The 22,119-nt window shown below is 42.3% G+C and overlaps 2 protein-coding genes across 13 annotated transcripts in view; one reads left to right on the top strand and one right to left on the bottom strand.

Annotated features, from left to right (window-relative positions):
• Positions 1-4,315: 4,315 nt before the first annotated feature.
• Positions 4,316-13,143, bottom strand: LOC144714996 (uncharacterized). Of its 8 annotated transcripts, none has more exons than XM_078589833.1 (2): positions 12,702-13,143; positions 4,316-4,853 (listed from the first exon to the last, which is right to left on the bottom strand). In XM_078589833.1, the coding sequence occupies exon 1, from the start codon at positions 13,097-13,099 to the stop codon at positions 12,707-12,709; it is 393 nt and encodes a 130-aa protein (XP_078445959.1). In that variant the 5' UTR covers positions 13,100-13,143; the 3' UTR covers positions 4,316-4,853; positions 12,702-12,706. The 8 variants fall into 8 exon arrangements, with proteins under 8 accessions (XP_078445959.1, XP_078445964.1, XP_078445956.1 ...); XM_078589838.1 differs by lacking the exon at positions 4,316-4,853 and adding an exon at positions 7,463-8,759; XM_078589830.1 differs by lacking the exon at positions 4,316-4,853 and adding an exon at positions 8,777-9,043.
• Positions 13,144-21,705: 8,562 nt separating this feature from the next.
• LOC144715202 (ARM repeat superfamily protein) overlaps positions 21,706-22,119 on the top strand; it is a 78,704-nt gene continuing 78,290 nt past the window's right edge. For all 5 annotated transcript variants that reach the window (XR_013584549.1, XM_078590114.1, XM_078590117.1 and 2 more), the window contains exon 1: positions 21,706-21,950. Coding sequence is in view for 4 of the 5 variants with exons in the window: in XM_078590114.1 (XP_078446240.1) it covers positions 21,771-21,950 (180 nt within the window). In the remaining variant the exon portion in view is untranslated. The remainder of the gene's footprint in view (positions 21,951-22,119) is intronic.

The following is a 22,119-nucleotide window of genomic DNA, read 5'->3' as shown; positions in this document are numbered from 1 at the left end:
AGTATATCTTTCGACGTCCAAAAGTGCATTTGTGTGTGACCCTCTAGGCCCACGTATCAGTCTGGTTAATGACTCTAGAGGCCCAACAACCTTTATTGGTCTTCCAAATTAATTAACTATTTCATCATACAGAATTAATGTCGAATCAATTTAACCCAATTGATAGGTCGAGTCTCCAACATGTGGGGTGCCAAGCTACACCTCTTGTCCTAGAAGATACAAAGGAGTGTGTATCAACTCACTCATGGAACCTTTTTGTCATCGGTTACCAGGTATGGACAACTGTCAAACCATAATCGGTCATCCGAGTTAGTACTAATGCATTCGGAAATTATCGGATAACTCTTCTTCGATATTTCACTGCCTTGGCCAAGGACTTCATCATATCGTCTTCCTTGAGCTGCAACCTCTTATACCGAGGGTGAACGATCCCATCTTGACCACTCAATTGTCTTCACGAACTTCTTTATGTACCCGAACCAAGACTGTTTAGAATCCCATGATTAGAGACTCGTTGGCCAAATCCAAACTACAACCGTCTGTCCACAAGACGTCTTTGGTGTCTCAGGTGTAAGGACCACTTACACAATTGTGACATGAATCAACTTGATTGAAAGTTTGGTATAATACCATTCAGGGATTCGTACGGATCAATTCAGTGAACTCTTTCCACCAAAGAGCACCCACTATCTGTCCTTAGTGTCTCCACACTAATGGCTACAAGAACGGCCATACTCATCATATGAGTGAGGCTAGATAGTGTTATTCTATCCGCATACTTTGGTGTCCTTCTCGCATATCCTTCGAATATGAATATTTAAAACACATGCTTAAAGACTAGTGATCTCCGTATTACGATCTCATCATAATTCACCAAGTTCAATCATGTATCCATGGACTTCATTATAAGCATCACACGTGCACTATGATGAATATTTTCTACCAATGAACATCGAACGAGATGTGGAATGTGTGATTGGCTTGTCGGCCCCATATATTTCCATCAATCTCCAACTTGGACAAAAGCCAATCACTCTTAGTGCACAAACCCTTTGTAAACGAGTGATACTCAAAATACATTGAGCTAATGGCTCCGTCTATGGATCTGCTATAATGTTGGTCAATGGAACATTTCTATTATGTTATCTCCTACCAAAGATGATCTTCCTAATCAAGTGAAGTGCCTTAAGAAGTTCTCCAACTTCAGATGAGACCTTGACTCTTTTACTTGTGCAATAGCACCATTAGTGTCACACAACAATGAAAAAGGGTTTATGATTAAATATAAATGCAGGGTTAGTTATGAACATTTCAATCACTCTTTCTTCTTGTGGAAACATCAACTACAATGTTGTACTCTACTCTCGTCGTCAAGTTTTAAGTTGACCTACTTGGAAATTTTCCTATAGGCTATACTTTCACACAATAAAGTCTAACTTCAAATGTAGACTTTCTATCATTTGAAACTCATTGAAAAACCAATTTTATGTAGCCCTTGAGTTTCAACCCATCTTCTCCGTGAACTCAACATTTCGTTTTGTCTTCTCAAAACATCCAGAATATATATCGTATTGTTTTAGTGCTCATAACTATTAGAGCTTAGGCCACTTTAGGCATTGCACATAGAATGATGTGCATGATTAATCTCATTATCATGACACAATGAACCTCTCTCAGAGTTCCCCATCCCAAAACTCCTTTGGTGATGATATCTATGTTTATGGATTTGGAGAGTAGTGACCTTACTTACCTATCTATATAGATTGGTATTCTCAATACATAGGTTACTTCTCCAAAATCCTTTCATGGAGAAGATATTTGACAGTTATTCTTTTATCGAGTATAACATTCCAACATCATCATCAATGAGTAGAATGTACTCTACATAAAGAATATGATAATTATGATTGTATTTGTGCTCCCACTGGTCGTCATGTATAGTCTCATGGCTCATTCTTCATTCTCAATGAAGACATGAGATTTGATCACTCTATCAAAACTCATAATCTAACTTTGGAATGCCTGCTTCAATCCATAATTGGATTCTGGCAGCTTGCACACTCGGATGTATAATTTTAAGTTGTATCATATACACCTTCGTCCATTTCTTGATTCCATAATCCTGGTGTGCATCTATGGCGAGAATGATTTTGGTGGTCTGTATCATCGTAGCTAGTGTGAACCCTTGCTCCATGAATTTTTACTTTGAACAATTTCAAAATTTCCATCAGCACCGAATCCTTATCAAAAGATTACTTGCTCATAATGGGTACCATACCCTTCAGAGTGTCGACCAAGTTCAAAACTTGGTCGAAATGTGTGGACAAAATTCAAGAATCCATATGTTCTCGCTCATTCCAAAAGTTAGAATAGCCTCTTCATATGTTAGTGATCACCTTCTCTTAGATAGAGTATTTTAACATAACTCAAAAACATGATGTCCAACATTATGATTAAGTTATATAGTCATTTCTACACAACATATGAATTTATTTCAGTATACTTTTGAACAAGTTTAGGACTAACTCCTCATCCAATGAGGTTATGATATTTATGGATCTGAAATTCCTTCCAAGATTACTTTTGCTCCCACTATCTTCTCATAGAAGACATGTGTCTTCCAATAAGACAATCCTTAGCCAACAAAATACTTTTGTTCCTTAGGATGGTAAAAGTAGTATCCAAAATTTCTAAATTGGATATCCATAAAACCCATATCTCATAATCCTCAACTCCATCTTATTTGAGTCAAGTCTCATCTTATGGGCTAGACTTCCCATTCATAAAGTTGGGCTTCATTCTCTTTCCACAACTCTTGTGGAATAGAATTCACATATAAAATGGTTAACAAGCTCAGCATTTATGCAATTGCAATGAGTGCATGTACACATGGGTTCACTAGAAGTCTTAAGTTGCTCCTCATGGACCGCTATGTCCAACATAGTGTGAATCTATGTCTTTAATGAACCATTTATCTTATAAGTGGATGACTAAGTTGAGATAAGTAACATTTTTCATGCATGAACTATGTGAACTCCATACTCAAGTATTATTCTCTTCGATCTCATAGAAAAGTTTTCATACTCTTTCAGTATTAACTATAACAAATCATTGACATGTTCTCCACTTCATAAGTTTGGAGGCATAGGTACTTTACCCAAAAGGTACGATTAGAATCTAGCATGTGATTCGAAATCAAATTCACTAACTATGCATCCTATGCATCTTAGGTTCTGTACCTTTTGACAATACTACCTATGCTAATAAAGATGAGATTTATTCACATAGTTCTTGCTCTTGTTAGGAGCAATATCACTTTAAGATAATGGTGAAATCATCCACTAGAATTATTCCCTTTCTATCTCTATTTATACAAATCCCTCAAAACTTTCTTGATTCAGCCTCATGCAAGGCAAGGCTAGGCTAACCAGAAAACAGGCTTGCAGTCCCACGGGCAGCGAGCATAAGAAGAGATGAAGGAAGATATGAACAGGCTTTGAGCTCATCCAGCCTGCTGCACAGAGCATGACGGCCTTACTGAAAGGTTGTATTTTCCATCTCTAGCGTCCCGTCCTCTTAAAGAATATCCGACTGTCTGATTTCTAGCTAGCTGCTTCTTACTATTTTTTTCTTTCTCACAGTAAATGGGTTGATGACATTGAGTGAGGGAATACACTGTAAGAACTGCCTCCAGATATGTGATTTTATCGCCCTTGTTGCATCCATACTCTACCGATTAGACATCATGGGGTGGGGTGGGGTTATCCATCTCGAACCCGCACCAATGATTAGTGTGAAATTGGGCATCAATAAAATATAAAACATTGTTAATGACTAAACTTTACTAAATCAACGAGTAGAGGTCAAATCGTCAGAGAAGTTGAGATTTTCAAACGAATCTTGAATGTACAGGGTATGACTTGAAGAAATTGAACTACAAATTGGGTGGACAAGTCTGAATTGATGACGAAAACACAGAGAGACTTGATAGCTCTCCACTGGACCCAGAACTACACCAACCAGATCCAAACTGGATGAGAATTCAAGAATTTGGTTAAGTTCATAAAGCTTAACCTAAATTCTAATTTAAAAAACACAATTAAACATAATAAGCTTTGCACTTGATTAAAGAGATGAAAGCCTGATATTTTATTCAGCACCTAACTGCTGGCATTCTTTCCTACTTCTAGATCAGTGGATCTATTCAGCACCTTACTGCTGGCATTCTTTCCTACTTCTAGATCAGTGGATCTCGAAAGGTCCACCAATCCACCCTCAACCCTCAGTCGCATAAATAAACCTAGTTAAATGCAAATTTTCACTTGAAAAAGGCGTGGATCACGTTTTTGTTTTTTCCAAAGGATCCTTAAGGGCGTCAAAGGCACCTCCTAGCCTTACATTCACATTTAAGTGGGTATCAGGCAAAATGGGGCCTTATTGCCCTATCCAACAATAGAGGAGAGCGAGTGTGTGTGGACAATTGGATTGGGCACATGATGGCTGTTTGATGGGATGGCACACGACACCAATGAGCGTGATCCGTTGCTAAGATAGAGAGGGATGGGAAGGGGTGAGGAAAATTTTATAAATGCCCCATATGAGTACAAGTGTCGCGACATATGCACAGCATCCACTGGTCATTTTGCCCATCCAATCAACCCGACGGTAATCCACGTGCACCATGCACAATCCTCAATCGCCGTGCACCAAACCAATGAAAGGGTGAAATTTTTCCCATTCTGGACATAACACACAACCACCCACTTAAGTGATCCGGTGGACCCGGTCTGCCTGATCTAATGATCGTCATCACTTTACTTAGATTGTCATCACTTCCGATATGGCCACATTCCCTGCAAAAGCCATGAAGAGAGCAATCAAATTCCCAATGCAGAAAAGGGAGAAATGCTAGTCTATCAAAGACTGAAACATTAGCATAGATCATATTTCTTTAATGTTCTCTCACGTGTGACATGCATGCCACACATGCGCCATGCAAACACGCCATGCCCATCCTAGTAGGCACCAACCACGTGCCCCTCAATACCACGCAGGCACCAGTGTGCCAGACCTCGTGTAGTATCAACTTGGCGCATGGGTGCCGCATGTGGGATTGTGCCTACGTGGTGACAAGGTGGTGCCTGCAACGTGGCACTTAAAATAAACACTTTTCCAGATTTTTTGTTTTTGTAATATTTATCCAAAAATTAAATAATATTATGAAATAAAATACCTAAAATAGATAGAGAAATAAAATGAAGAGAGAGAAAATCTTATAAAAGTTAGATTTAGAGTCAGATTTGAGCCAGACTTCGCGCAGGAACATCTTGTTGCCTTCTCCCAATTCTTTTATCTTTAGAGGGCTTTGAAATCATTCATACCACATTTCAGAAAGGAGCAATTCAAGTATTCGAAGGCAATGCCAACCTAGCCACCTGGGTCTTAAAATGATGCATACACTTTGCAGGCAACAACTGCTTAGCCGTGAATTCTCTTCACCTCGTTCCTACATATTAGATTTTTGGATGTTGGTGGATATAATAAAAAGTTTGAGACTTTTATGAGAAGGACCCCATAAAGTACAAATATAGAGAACCCACTTTGAGTTGCCCACGCAAGTACAAATATACGGACCCATTTTCTTCTCTATCTCTATGAAAGCCTTACCTAGTAGAGACTAGATGATGAGGAGATACATTTGGATTTTAAAAAGTATTTTTCAAGAGAAAATTGAGGAGATTTTTCATCTAAATTCACATCAATGCGAGTAGAGGCCGGACGCATGAATAGCTTAATAAGACTCATCTAAGGAATCTAGTGAGAGAGGAATTGTTACACACAATGTGATATGTCATATATAATTTTTGTTTGCTATTTTTATATTGATATAATTTTGTCTGTATGAGTATTTTTTAATCAGCTCTATAACCTAAAATAATAACAAGATGCAAATTTGGTTTACTAGAAGGTAGCCTTCTATCTGAGAGATTTGCATCTAAGACAACATGGCAATACGGCAGCACGTACTGTTTATATTCGGGAGGAGTTCCATGTACATGCTGAGATCTAAATCTTTCAAACAATTAGTGGAAGGTCTCAATTATAACTAAGAGTCTCCAATCCATATTTATTTGCAAGGTCTATGATGTGATGACTGATAATGCCTCTAGAAATAAGGTAATTTAATAGTTTCTTTAAATAAGATAAAGAGTGTCAAGATAATTTTATCACCCAGAAACATGTGTCTTGTGTCATCCAGATCCTAGACGATATGGTATTAGAAAATAAAAAAGCTTCTCCCTTTTTTTTTCTACAGTGCATGTGTTCAAAGAAGGTGATGTGGCAAGGACAAATTCATATGTCTGACTTCTCTTTCTCCATGACTTGTTAGCACCTGCTATGATTCATACAACTCAGGGTGGAAACTCCCAAACAAAGTAATTGGTATAGAGAAACTACAGGAAGCCTCTCATCCTTAGATTGCTACTTGGAGAGCTATAGAGGAGACAACACACATTTGATCATTCTCATATCTGATGAATATTTTTAACCATTATATTTGTGGTCTAGAATGAGAAATAAACAATTCCCTTCAGTTTCAACCATTGGAAGAGGACTTTGTTTGTCTTCGAGACGAGTGGTCTTGATAGAAGGTTTCTCTCAAGAGGGAATGATGTCATTGCACGTTGATGCAACTGAAAGGTACTCTAAAAAAGTTAACCTAATATATGTACTTAGGCCTTATCTGTTTGTAAGACAAGTGCTCTTGCTAGGCAGTAGCTGTCAAAAGGGAATGATGTCATTGCACGTTGATGCAACTGAAAGGTACTCTAAAAACATTAACCTAATATACGTACTTAGGCCTTATCTGTCTATGAGACGAGTGCTCTTGCTAGGCAGTTGCTCTCAAGAGGAATAATGTCATTGCATGTTGATGCAACTAAAAGGTACTTTAAAAATTAACCTAATATATGTGCTTAGGCCTTATCTGTTTGTAAGACGAGTGCTCTTGCTAGACAATTGCTCTCAAAAAGTTAGGTTAATATAGATACTTAGGCCCTTTCTACCTAATGACATTGTGATGGAGAGCGCCCGCCCAAGATCACGGCCACATCTCCGAAGCCATCATTGATCGTCACCGTCAATCCCTGGCAGCTCGCACCCCGCACGAGTGCCACGCCAAAGGCTACGGTGAAGAAATCCGCGTTTAACACCCCAGGTGACAAGCACGACCACGCCACCGATTGACTCAAATTTCTCGCTGGCTTGTGCTCGTTTCGTTTGCCAATTTATCGTGTTTTTGTTTTCGTCGTTTGTATCATCATGTTCACCCGTATCACTGTGTAGTATTTGTCTGTATCATCGCATCATTTAATTTTGCATGTTTATTTTGTTATTAGGCCCCTTATTTAGAATATTTGTAAGGGCCCATCATGGCCCTATATAAGGCCATGATGGGTGCCAAATCTGGTCAGATTTGAAGTTTTTTTCATTTGGCAGTTGCCAGCGTCAGGTATCACAAAGAAGATGAAGAAAGGAGGAGGAAGGAGGAAGGAAGAGAGAAAGAGAGGAAGAAGGTAGAAGATGGGAAGGAACATGGCGTACCAACTTATTACTGCTGTTAGAGCGAACTTCGCCTCCGAGTGCAACCGTCGAAGCAACGTCATAGCTCGACGCCATTGTCCCGTGGACTATTTGCCAGCTGCCACCATCAAGCACGATGTTGGGGTCTCTTACGCCGCCCCGGCCACGCATTCGGTTGTCGCATGAAGCGACGCATGCACATCTCAATGCAAGCGCAAGAAGTTCCTATGTTCATTGACAGGCCAAACCACTTCGCGACGACGTCGTGAACGCCCAGGACTGCGTTTCGGGTCCCACAGATGCTTGATGGTAGAGCGTGAGGCCCTACCGCGCACTTATTACTGCCTGATAGAGACGAACGCCACCGTTCTGTCAACAACGGGTGAGCGATTCAGTGTGCATGGATTTGGGTCAACCAACGCACATCACTCTCAGTCCTCAATCCACACCCTCTCTACACTAGGCTCTTTGACTTGGCACCGCGCGAGAACCAGCGACGCCGTCCTACGAACGTCTAGGGAGACGCAGTGCCGAGGAGGCCGCTGACCGCCCAAACGCCCAGGGTGGTGTAAGCTGGATCGTTGAGATCTGCGTGTGAAGGGAGAACTCTCTCCCTAGCAACCGCCGGTTATCCCTATGCCCGGCCACGGGATTGGTATCAACTGGCAGTGCCTTGTGTTTGTTTCACGATCCCCCCCGCCCCGCCAGCTATTCACAAGGAATCACTCCTCCAATGCCTATCCACTACATGTCATACCTCCGGCGACGCTGTGCCTTTGGACACCCTATGCGATCGTGCCATTGTGTCCATAGTCATTAGTGTTGTCGTTCTCACTCGTGCTCATACCATGACGAATGATGTTTGATTCACTCCAGCCGTATCCATCCACCGATGTAGACGCACCTTTTGAGCCTTGACTGTTTGCTCGTAGAGCTTCGCCTCTACTTCACTGCTCTCCTCGCCTCCGACCTCTAGCGTCCCGCTTTAGCGTCTCGACCCCGCCACTTGTCGAGCGACGCCGTGCTCGCCTCTGGCATGCCACCACCATGCATGTCCGTACCGGTCCCTTGCACCAACAATGACGCCGACGACGCTGACGACGAACGCTACCACTGACGAGGTACATCGTTCCCCTTACTCGTCAGTTATATTATGTCTTTCAATATATTTTTGGCTGCACTCCACCACGCTCGGATTACTTTAGGTGAGAGAATTATCGAGAAAACTACAAATTGAATGAATTCTTCGGTAGGGGTTGAGCCCGTTTGTTACGTGGGAGCATCATCAGAATTAATTCTGTTCTACGCGGTAATCGTCATTGTCACCCCGACAAGGGTCAAAAGGTCACCATCACTGTCATCGGTCGTCCGTTCGGATCTCATATCTTGGCGAATTCACCACAAGTCGGGGCATGCATGTACATCCACCTAGGATTCACATCATCATGTAGTTACATACCTGTCAAGCAATCATCCGTCAAACGACGTCATTAACAACGTCTGACATCATCTAGGTATCCAAGCATCGTCTCGATACTTGACCGGGCAACGTTACGATGACGTCCAGCTTCACATTGATCTTAATGATCAGACAAAATTGCATGATAAAAGCCAAAGAAGATATTTAAAAATATGTCTTACTTATTTATCTCTGGTTTGAATTGTTGTACACATTTCAATTCAAAATGGAACATTTATTGGAATAAAGGAGATACCGAGAGTGGTATTAGTATTTGGTGGAAAAAGTGTAACTTAGAAACTATAATGATTGATTTATAAACTATTTGATATATCAAACATCTTAAATGTTTTTACATGTTAATATACAACTGCATACAACAATTAACAAATGTTACCCTTTACTCTACTCACATTTAGCTTTTTATGCTTATGTCCTGATGTTCATTATTTGTCAATAAATTTATTAAAATCATATACACGCTATACAAGTGAACTATACGAATTATAATCATACGCACAAATAATGTGCTGGTATACACTTGAATTTGTTATATTTTTGATGATGATGCATCTAGTCAGTTGACATCCACTTTTCATGTTAACCAATTTAAAAATTTTCTCCTAGATTTTGATTGTAGAATTATTAAAAATAATATAAGGGAAGAAAGAAATTGGAATTTTGATTCGGCGTAAGCCATTAGAATGCCTAATAATCATGAAAAATGAGAGAAACAGAAAACCAAAGCCAGACTTTCCATGGCCAGAGTAGACAGGAGAGAACCGTCTATGTGAGTAAGTCTCAACATTCATAAGGACCAATCCCCCACCAGAATCCACGTGGATTCAAAATTCAAAATCAAACTCACACCAAACAATGAGTATAACGATACTTTATTTACTTCCTCCACATGGAACACGATTACTTAACAAAAAAAAACATTTCAATATCCAAACAAAGGAAACTAATGTCCACATATTGGGTACTGGTACAGATATTGGATTCTGGTATCTGGTTATTAGAATCTGATATCGTACCGTCATCGGTGTCATCATTTTGCACTGTATTGATTTCCTCAGATATTGGATTTTATATTACCCAATATCAGATATTGGGACGGATACCGAAAGATGAACACTATGAGGGAGGAAAGAGAGAGAAATGTATCTCTCTATTGGGCCAGTCCAACATTCTTCTTCAATCTGAAGCATTGCTCAGTAGACATACTCTTATAAAATCTTAGATGCGACGACCCTAACGCACCAAATTTATTTAACTTTTGCAATTTAAACAGGCTACAAAATTTTATGAGTGAAAGAGGTTATTTTGATGATGAGTAACCAAGAACCAGAATTAATTTCTCAAAAGGTTCTGCTGCTGTGAGTAGGTGTAACTAAGAATAAAAAGCCTAGTAATCACTGGTTAAAATTTTGAAACTAATTCATTGGATGGTGCATCCAGAAAATATCTTCTGGAATCTCAAAGAATGGAATACATTTAATCGTTGTATGATGATCACTCTTAGAACCTATTTTTAAGAATACACCACCATAAATGTTTGACGACTTTGAATTGAAAAATAGATAAACAGATTTTGGAGAGGAGACTTCACATACAAGAGAAATTATGGGCATCTTGAAAAAGATCTTGATAATAGAAATGCAGGACAAAAACGTAGACGAATGAGATTAAATGGATATTTCGCTCAACTTGGATATTGACTTCCAAAGGCGAACGTTAAGATCGATCATACTATGAATCTAATGACGAATAACTTTCATGATTTCCCTCAAGAATTACCTGGTAAACACCTCGCAAAATTTTATCATAATACTAATGGTATTGCTACGGTTTTTGAAATGAGACAACTTCCGGTAACAGACGAAGATCATTAGACCAGGAGAATGGGCATTTTGATCATCCTGGAAATTAGCTTAAAAATGCAAAATGTTAAGATAGATCATTGTATGAATCTAACGTCGTCTAACTTTCATTATTTACAGCAAAAAATACCGGGTAAATATCTCAAAAATTTTATCGCAATTCTATTGTAAATGCTAATGTTCTTACTGGCATTTATTTTATCACAACTTTATTTTTAACTGGCATTTTCATGGAGAAATAAGCAGAAAATATTGGCCACAGGAAAATATACATTCGCATTAATCACAGCTTTGGTTCAACGCATTACAATAACATATTTATGGTCTACAGCAAATAAGTTAAAATTCATGTGCATTGACTGCCAATCTATTAAAAAAATCAAACGAAGGAATCAATCGATGTTTTATATACGCGAAAATGATGGGCATGTTATTTTCGGATCCGTAACATGTTTACAGAATGTTTAAGCAAAATGATTGAAAATTAGGAGATTTCTGCTGAGGTTGCCGGAAGAATAAAAGCTCAATGATCTTTAAGAAGAAGCTCCTTATTTGAATAAAACCGCGGAATTTAGAAAATGCAGAGCAATCTAGACGGAATTTTGGAAACAAAGAAAGAATGGGTCGGATTAGATAGATTTCTATGCTCTCCCTCTTGACAAACCGCGCTAAATACAGTTCAGAGAGGCAAGAAACATTATAAAGTCAATATCAATGCTTGGGAATTTGGCGAAGATCGAAGTCGAATGGAAGGGGAAGACCAAACGCTTGTTTGATCTTTAAGTAGGAGTTCCTTAATGAATGAATACAAAGGAATTTAAACACAAAAGCACAGGGAGGAAGACGGAATTTCAGGAACAAGAAAAGAAAATGGGTCCGATCAGATAGAGTTATATGATCTCCATCTCAAAAACACACAAATTACAGTTAGGAAGCTAATGTGCACGATAAAATCAATATGAAAGCTTGAGAAACAAACAAGATCCAAGTTGAATGGAAGGAGAAGAACACAAGATTATATGATCTATAAGAATGAGCTCCTTGATGAATAAATAGTATGGAATTTGAAAATTTTAGAAGAACGGAGAAGGAATTTCAAGAACAAGAAAAAAAATGGGTCAGATCAGATAGATTATATTATCTCCCTCTTAAAAAACCACACAAATTACAGTTCAGGAAGGTAAGTTGCACTTTAAAATCGGCAAGATCCAAGTTGAAATGAAGTGCAAGAAAAAACGTTTATAAGATCTTTAAGAATGAGCTCATTGATGAATAAATACGGTGGAGTTCAAAAAATTCAGAGAAATCGAAACGGAATTTCGGGAACAAACAAAGAACAGGACAACTCAGATAAATTTCTATAATCTTCCTCCCAAAAAAACTCGCAAAATACAGTTCAGGGAGGCAAGGCGCACTAAAAAATCCATAACAACTATTGAGAAAATGAGAAGATCCAATTTGAAAGAGGAGAGAGTATTTGAATCAGGAAAGCTAGGCTCTGATCTCCTCTAACTATCGTCCTCCCCTCTCTTGCCCTTGCGATAGAACTCGCATGAGACAAGTTTTTGTAACAGATAGGGATCATGATACCAGGAGAAGGCTCAAGAGGATAATAAATTTGAATGGCATTCACATTGAAAAGAATGAGACAAGTTCCTGTAACAAATGGGGATCATGAAACCAGGAGAAAGCTCAAAAGAATCATCAATTTTTTTAATGGCATTCACCGGTCAAAAGAATGGATTTTGAAGAGACCCACAAGAGAGATAGCTCACCGAGGTCAGAAGAGGCCGAGAACGACGGAGAAAGCGAGAGCGATGAGCCATAGCAGATGAACCAGGAGAAGAGCCTGCCCGGAAAGAAGGCCGCTTCCGCCATTGCCGACCTCACAAAACCCCAATTTTGCAACATTGGCACCTGCGCAGGCCGCATCGGCGCAGCCGCACCAATACGTCACGCCATTGTCTCCGCAGACCGGATCTGGCCGGAAGCAAGTCACAGGGCAAGCCGACGCTGAAGGTAACCGCGGACAGATCAATTCTCCTTCTGAGGGTAGCCGGATCTCTTCGCCTGTCAATTGGTCCGATCTGACAATGCCGGAGAGAAGGGACACGCCGAGGACGAGGAAGGCCGCAAGCTTTGAGAGGGAGCGGCGACCTCCGCTGTTCCTCATCCCCAAACCCTAGAGAAGAAGAAGAATAAGAAGAAGATAAAGAAGAAGAAAATATATAGAGAGAAAGGAAGAAGGAATGAATTTTCATCACACACTGTAATTTCCTAAACGTGTTTTTTCTTAGCTAGACTTAGTCTCTACCGGACTTTCTCTCTCTAGAAACTTTTGACCATTTGAAGGTCTATAGAAATTTTCTAGAAATTTTCATCACACTCTGTATTTCCTAAACGCGTTTTTCTTAGCCAGATTTAGTCTCTACCTGACTTTCTCTCTCTAAAAACTTTTGACCGTTTGAAGGTCCCTACAGAAACTTCCAGTCCTACCTGATTTATAGTGCAGGGACGCGGATGGGAGTATGGGACGGTAATTTTGTCCGTGGACTTCGGACGATTCGTCCCGTCCTGGACTTTGGACAATTGACGGGACAAAGAATTGTCCCGCCCTCAGACGAGACGATTGCTTCGACCATGGACAAAATAACCGTCCCGTCTGGGGCCTTGGACGGGGACGGTATGGTTATTTCGTCCTGTGGGAGTATAGTATGCGCCTATAGTTCCGGATTGTCCAGGACATGGACGATGGACGGGACGGGACGAAGGCCATCCCGTCTAACATCCGTAATCAGTGCAGGGATGCGGACCTCCTGATGGGACAGTTTTATCATCAGAGAGGACAAAAACCATCCCGTCTGTTCGTTTCACGACGCATTTCTGTCCCTGCTTTCGTCCAACCTCACAGACGGGACGGTTTTTTTGTCCTGGGACGAAAAAACCATCCCGTCTGTGTCCCTGCCCTATACATGCGCCTGACAGGTCCTGCTGCCTGATGCACGTGCTACGCCACGTGCCAGTTTCTGAGCGGTTTATTGCTGGCGCTCGCCCAGTTTCATCCCGGGACGTCGGAGGGGACTAGAATTTCTTGGACGGGACAGTTCAGAACGGGACAGAATGTGGATAAAAAAATGGGACGAGACAAACCCTGGACGTGACGACTTAGACGACACTCTAAAATTGGGACGTAGGGGACGGGACGAGTTTCATCCCGTCCCGGACGTTCCGGAAATTCTGGTCACCTGAAAGCCGAACCCTGCGGTGAAAGCAGGAATTAGAGCATGAATAATTGAATATACTGGAAGATGGTCATAAGATAATCTCGGGCGAGAAATAATGTCCAGGTTACCCAGAAATAACTTCTACCCTCAGAGGCATAAATGGTTTCAAATGCGTCGGAGATCTTGTAAGGAGCGACAGTGTAAAATGCCAGAATTTCAAACGTTTATGAATCGCAATCTTTAGGCAAGCAATGAAATAAAAAGAACCAAACAGCACCTTGCCTGCGCAAGAACCCAAAACCAGATATATAGGTTTTTACATTATTTAGGGTATCGATAAAGATGAATAACCAATATGACAAATATTGACATCGACAATGAGAAAGCCAGCAAACAGTTCGAAAAGAAACTCAAATGAAATTCCCACATCTCTCTCGCACTCCAAATTCATTTTAAAAAGTAGACGCTTAAATTCTGACGTGCCGTCCCCCTTGATGTATTTTATTTAAACAATAGCCCTTCTTGTTTGGAAACTGTTGTTTTAAAGGCGAGGAGGTTTTGCAGGTATGTCCGGGGAACAATAATAAATTTCTCGGGGTTTTGCTTCGCACGCGATAGAGTGGTATGAGAGCAATTGTCGTCGCGGTAGGGAGATAAATGTAAAAGAGGTGATGCGCTTACGGTCAAGAGAAGCCGCTGGAGGGCCAGTCGTCGTTTGGAATAATTTATAAAATAAAAACATCTTTACAGCTAATTTGTTGTGACCTGTTGCTAGCATGAGAAAGAGAGGCTTCTGCCACGTATGATAATTTTTTTTGAGGGGAAAGTGAGAGTAATTGGTACAAATATGTAGTTATAGCGCAGGATCATCCCGGACGAAGATGGACCAGACGGGACGAAGATCGTCCCGTCCAATGTCTCAATTTTTTAGGTTCGTCCAAATCGTCCCATCCGGGAGTTTGTCCCATATTACTATATTACGTCCACGTCGAGTCTTGGACCAAATCATCCCATCTGAGTTTTATTCGTCCCATCCCACATCCGGGACGAAAAAATAGGTCATGAAAATAATCCCCTGTTACCAGCTTCCTCTCCCCCTCGAATCTTATTCTCCCTGTCAGTGCAACGGTGCCTCTCTGAATAATCTACTTCTACTTCTCGATTATGATGTTAATCTGCGTTTGTAGCAGAGTTTCAGCGATGTTTGGGGGCGAATTTTTCCCTTCGGCAAAAGTATCTTACACTTAATGTTCTTGATGTTGTCTAGCTTTAGTTCATCCTAAATATTTTCCTATCCTAAGGTCAGGCTGTCGTACAACCGACGTGAGGCCTGTCTGTTGCAATTTCCTCTTTTATTGTTACCTTTCAGACATCATAACGGATGAAAGAAACAGTATGTGGCGAAACTGAAGTATAGTCATGCCAAATATTCATTGTCGCGACGGATGGATAACTTGGAATGATGCATATATTTTTTTGAGATTAGAATGATGAAGATATAAAATTCCCGCGTTCTCATCCATCTCTAACTTTGTTTAGAGATGAAAAAATGGGGTTGATGTAAACAATACAACGGTGTCGTCGAATTGGTTTGCACCACGGTAAATAGATGAAAACGAAACTGGGAATTGAATAATGCATTTTTAAAATAACGGAAAGTAGTTCAGATTTTGCCAATTTAGTGCGGAGATCAGGGGATGACACGAAGAGAAGGTCTAGGTCGGTAGGCTCCCAATGACCTACGGACCGACTCGAACAAAGAGAGATGAGCAATCACTGCCCTGAGGCGACCCAACCTCCGTTGATGGCGAATATAACCGAAACCTCAGAAAGAAGATTCCGAATGATGCAAATAATAGTGGCGAATCCTATATATTACCTCAACTGTAAGGATGTTGAAACCGCAGAATGCACAACCGAGATTAATTATCTCGTCCGGGACGATTAAATTTCGGCGGTTATCAGTGGAGACGAATCAATTTCGTAGGCGAAAATAGGTCTTCCGGATGAAGAAGAATCGTCGAGTCGAAGTATAAACACAGATTCCAGGATTCGACGATAGTTGCAGAGAGGAGGATAATGGCACCAATTCTTCTAATCAATTTCGTCAGATCAGAGCGGAGAAAGGTTGAATCTTCGACGATGTGAGTAGCTCGGCGATGATAAGTTATTCACAATAGATCTAAGGTGGGTCCCACACACTAGAAGAGGGAAAAATAAAGAAATGGAGAACAAACACAATACTCGAAATTTGACTTTTCCAATATGACAATTTGTGGCATGCCCTCCCTTTATATCGGTAGATGCCTTAATGGATCATTAGGGGAATGGTCCAAGTGACACCTTCCCAGAATGGGCCATTTTAAACAATTACATCAGAAAATAAAACAAGGCCTAAACAGGTGACCCCTTTAAAAGTCCTTGCACATAAAGAAATGCGTAAAATAAACTGCATAAGTTACTTGATCGATCGTCAAGCCGTGTACCTGAAGGTCGAGTTCTTCGCGTTGGCACGGCGTCACGTCGCGATTGATGGCGGGCTTGAATAGGAGCTTATCGGTGGTCCTCCATCAAGGGTTTCAGCTTTTTCTGTAAGTAGATTATCGTACCAACATCTTGCTACCATCCCACAAGCCCAAGGTTTGAGGATAAACAGGTCTCCTCCCTATCTTTCTCTTCCGCTAAGCATCACCTTTCTGAGAGAAAAAAAGTTCTCTTACCAAATGATGACTTCTTGTAATTTATTTTATTTTTCTGCCATTTATAACTCAAATGTTGGCTTTTTCTCTTGATATCAGAAGAAAAATTATCAGGAGTCATGTGGGTGCCGGCTGGCTTCCAAGACTGTGGCGTTCTGTGGCTTGGCAACCCCTCCATATGAACTTGTGTAAGGCCCAAAGTATGTGGCATTCCTGCACAGAGGTCTGCGTGCTAATTGTGGTGACATATTCATGTGCTGGAATCACGATTTGGAGACTAGGTCATTTAGTGCGACGCAATGACACACACTACGGACGACAACATCCGACCTTGATCTTTTAGGCCATGGCTCTTATGGTGCGAGTGCCCGTCGGCGCCCAAGTGGGGCGAATCTGGAAAGGCCTGTTTGTGTTAGAGCGCGGGCCACCGACAGTGTGCTTTGTGCATGGGACGCCCACGCTGGACAGCACTACTGCGGCGTTGCGCGTGGAGTCATGAGGGTGAGCTGCATGACTGTGAGCGCACACAGATGCATCGCGTGTGCGAGGCGCGGGGAAAGAAATTCCGCCAAGAGACTAAGGCATTGTCGCACAATGAGCGCCGCGACGATTTTAAGTACCTTGCTGAGATTATGGGTGTTCAAATTGTGCATTACCAATCTTTTAGTAGTTCAACGAGAGAAACTTTGGTTAAGTTATTACTAAATGAAAATAATATATACTAAATGTTATATTATAGACTATTACGGATCCAAAAAAAAAGCTTAACCAGATCTACGTGAACGCGGACCAACACACGACAGATTTCAGAAAACAAACAAAGACAGTACATTATACCCTACCTTGTGATCAAGAATAAGCGATCATCGGCCAAAAATGATCAGAGATCAAGAATCAAGGAAGCAATTGGACGCAGATCAAAGATCTCTACCTCGCTGACCTAACCGCTGTCGACCTCTCCCTCTTCTTCGCTAGAAGAGATGTCGCGAGGATGATGGACGGGCCTCACTCTCTCTGCCCGGGGTTTCCCTTAAAGAGCAAGGACCGGTCACCGTAAGAGACCTCTCACCGTTCAAAATGAAACTCAAATGTAGGGAAGGACACGGTCTGACCGAAATCCGGTCAGACCGGACCGAACCGGACTGTCGGTCAGCCTTTTTAGGGTTCACCGAACCTTCCGGTCCGGGTCCGGTTCGCACATCAAAACCGGACCGAAGATCGGCCCTCTCTCTCACCCTCTATCCCTCTCTCGCTTTCTTTTTCTCGCCATCGCTCACCCTCTTCCTCTTTCCTTTCCGTTTTCTCTTTCTCATCGTCTCTCCCTCTCTCCACTCGTTCTCTCTCTCTCGACCTCTCTCCCCCTCTCCTGCTTCTTCTCTCTCCCTCTCTCCTGGTCGTTCTCTCTCCTCTCTGTCTCACCCTCTCTCCCGCTAGTTCTTTCCCTCTCTCTCTCTCTCGTGCTCTCTGTCTCCCGCCCCCTCTCCCCCCTCTCTCTTTCTTGTTCTCTCGGTCTCTCGCCTAGTTCTCTCTCCCTCTCTCTTTCTCGTTCTCTCTGTCTCTCATCCCCTCTCTCTTTCTCGTTCTCTCTCTTTCCGCCCCCTCCCTCTCCCGTAGTTTCAGTCTCATTCTTCCACTTGTTCGCTCTCCCTCTCTCCCATTTCTTAACACCTCCCTCTCGCCCTCTCACCCGCTCTCACTCTCTCCCTCTCGTCGGGGGGGGGACGCCGGCGAGGGCCATGGCGAGGAAGAAGGAGCGGAGGGCGTCGGCGGGGGCGGGCAGCGAGGGTGAGGGCGCGGAGCATGAGGTTCCAGGTGAGGGGGGGAGGGGGGAAGGGGAGCTCGGAGGAGGGCGTGGGCGGAGGTGGGCGTGGGCGGCGTATCGGCGGAGGAGGGCGGAGAGGATGGCGGCGGAGTTGGCGGCCGGAGACGGGCGGCGTCGGCGGACGGAGACGGGCGACGGCGTCAGCGGACGGAGACGGGCGGCGTCGGCGGCGGCCGGAGACGTGGATGCCACCGTGGAGTCCACCTGGCTGCCACGATGGAAGCCACGTCATGAGTTGACTGCCGCTGGGAGGGAAAAAAGAAGACGCCACTTGGCGTCTTCTTATTGGTTCTTGCTATTTTTTATACAAGCATGAAAGTTCATGCTGCCCAGCTGACAAAAACGAAAGTTCATGCTCTTTCATAGTATTTGCCCTTTTGTTTTCCTCTATCTCTCTCTCCCTCTTGCTTTCTTTTCCCCTGTCTCTCTCTCCCTCCCGTTTTCTTTTCCTCTCTGTCTCTATCTCTCTCTCTCTCCCTCCCTCTTTCCCGCTACTTCTCTAACCCTCTCTCTCGCTCGTTCTCTTCCGCTCTCTCCCTGTCTCTCTCTCCCTTGTTCCGGTCTCACCCTCCCTCCTTCCATATCACCCTCTCTCCCTCTCGTTTTCTTTCTCTCTGTCTCTCTCCTACTCTCCCATTCCTCCTCCCTCCCTCTCTCTGTCACCGGCTCTCCCTCTCCTTACTCAAGGCCCTCTCACTCTCGCCCTCTTGCCCTCTCTCTCACCCTCTCTCCTGCTCTCCCTCTACTCCTCTCTCACCCTCACTTTCTCTCTTCCTCTCTCTGTCAACCTCTCTCCGGCTTTCACCTCTCTCTTCCTCTCGTTCTCTGCTCGCTCGCCCTCACTTTGGCTCTCCTTCTCTCCCTCTCTCATTCTCTCTCATACTCTCTCCCTCGCGCTCTCTCTCCCTATTGAACTCTCTCCTTCTCGCCTGCTCTCTCACTCTCTCTCCCTCTCACTTCCCGTCTCTGGCTCTCCCTGTCACCCCCTCTCACTCTCTTGCTCTCTCCCGCTTCTACTCTCCTTAGCTACTCCCTCTATCCCTCCATAACTCTCGCAGTCTCTCTCTCTCAGTCTCGCCCTCTCACTCTCTCACTGTCTTACTCTCTCCCTCTGGTATTCTCTGTCTTTCACTATCTCAGTCTCAGTCTCACTCTCGCAATCTCTCTCTCACACATTCTCGCACTCTGACTCTCTAATTATATTCCTCTCTTTCTCTCACCCTCTCTCTCTCTCATTATCCAATACTGCTTGGGCTCTGGAGACAGGATAGGAAACTTAACATGTAGATGTGGCGAGACTGCCAAGTCAACTTAACGTGGAATTGGACATTGACAAATCAACTTGACCGACCGAAGAACGGACCGGACCGAGACTGAACCGAGACCGAGACCGTACCAAACTTTAGGTCTAGGTTTAGGTTTTCGGTAAAACTGGACCGAGACCGGATCATGTCCTTCCTTACTCAAATGTAGAGTTGTTGAACGTAGACGGATGACAGTCTTGGACGGACGGAATGGGACTGAACAGACTTCCGTTCAGTTATCCATCCAGATCACTTTGGTTTGTCTGATTCGTCATTCGTTGGGGATTTATTCGTCCGTTACAGAAAACAGAACGGATTAAAGACGTATGGATGACAAAACGGGGGCTTTTTATATAAAAAGGTCTATTCAAAATCCGTCTACCCTCTTCGAGTTCTACCACCAAGCGTTGTTGCCCACTTATGCTCACAGGCCTCGTCACGAGCTTCATCCCCCGAACACCCGTCCTCTTTGCAGGACCATCTAACGTGATAAAGTCTTCATGGTAATCTCTCCATCTCTCTCTTGGTCTCTGAATGTTTTTGCGTGTTTTATTTTGGTCCTACTCAATGGACATTACAGTATTTCTTTGAAATATTTTTTTGTTTTCTCTGTTGTTAACGTGATTATTTATACAAATCTTTTTCTTGCGGTAAAAATCAGGTATGATGAATAGTTCTTTCATCGTCAAATTGATATGAAAAATTTAATCCCAATTCAGAACTTTTTACAGCGTGAAATATCTTATCTTTCCTAAAAAGAATAAGGTCTGTGATTTCCAAATGTTAACCTTCTTGACTTAAAAGTTTAACATTCAGTGTTTTTAGTATGGTACATTTCCGAAGCATCAGTATTCATCAGTACAATGAGGACTTGGACTTATGTAATCGTGACAAAGTACATTAATGAATCAAATAAGAACTTATATCATACATATAACTTAAAATATTAGTATGGCCTCTCATAATTCAGTGGGTGTCTTATCTGTGAATAATATGTGTTCTAGAGTTACCTCTAGTCAACAGTGCTCCTCTCTTTCTCTTTATCTCTTACAGTTCTCCTCTTTCTCTCAATTTATTATTCCTTAAATTAATTTAAAATTTTTGAATCTCATTTTATTGCTTTGCTTAATTGATTATACTATCACTTCTTGTCATATAAAACGGTGTTAGCTTAAGTTAAAGTACTATTCTGGCAAATTTCTATTATGATATTTTACTTTGCATTCTCTCCTTCAGATTATATCTGGTTTAAATATAAGTCATATGCTCATGAAGTCCCATATGGCGGTTGACAATTACAGGGAAACTAATATCTCAGTTTGTAGGAGAAATATGAGATGGAGCTATTTCCCTGATGTCACTGACCTAAATCACAAATTATAAGTAGATGCAAACTTTCAAAGAGGCTCAGAGACTTGTTCTCCCATTGATACTGTACGCGCCGAATATGTGACTGACCTAAATCACAGTGAAATTGTGCCTTTGAACAATCAAGAAGTTAATCAATTGTACTCATGAGAAATAAACAAGTAATGATGATCTTTACACCCAACCACCGAAATTTTTCATTAACTGAGAAATACAATGAAAGGCCATACTAATATTAGGCCGTAATTAGACTATCTGAATATAACTGCCTGGGTTTGGAGACGGATGACGGGACGACCAAACTGAAACGTCTTTTCCGTTTTTTCTTCAGTTTAAAACCGGCCAGTGGCCATGGAGAAGGGCAGAAGCTTGGAATGGCGACGGAGCAGCGAGAGATCGCCGAGGAGCGAGAGAAGTAGCCGCAAGCATGGCCGCGTCGTCGTCCTCCAGCGGTCTGAGGCTATGGCGGACGTCGTTCCTGAGTCTGAGGGACGAGGCTCTCGCGGCCCCTCCGCCAGCCTCTCTGTGCGATCTTCTCAACGCCACCGTTCTCTCGCATCCGCCTGCCTTGCTGGGAGCGGCGGCTCTGAATCTGCCTGCTCACGAGGTGTGGATTCTCGAATTTTGTTTTTCGCTGGTTTATTCTAATAGATCATCGAGAATTTCAACTTTTGTGTATCTATTTTGTACATGATTCATGACGGATTTAACGTAGTATTTCTCGGATTTGGTTGAGTACTATGTAGTATTTTAATGTAGTTGATTTTATTTAACCT

Source organism: Wolffia australiana, chromosome 18 (assembly GCF_029677425.1).
Source record: "Wolffia australiana isolate 7733 chromosome 18, ASM2967742v1".
NCBI lineage: Eukaryota > Viridiplantae > Streptophyta > Magnoliopsida > Alismatales > Araceae > Wolffia > Wolffia australiana.
Note: the sequence above shows the minus strand (reverse complement) of the source record. Positions and strands in the feature narration are given on the sequence as shown.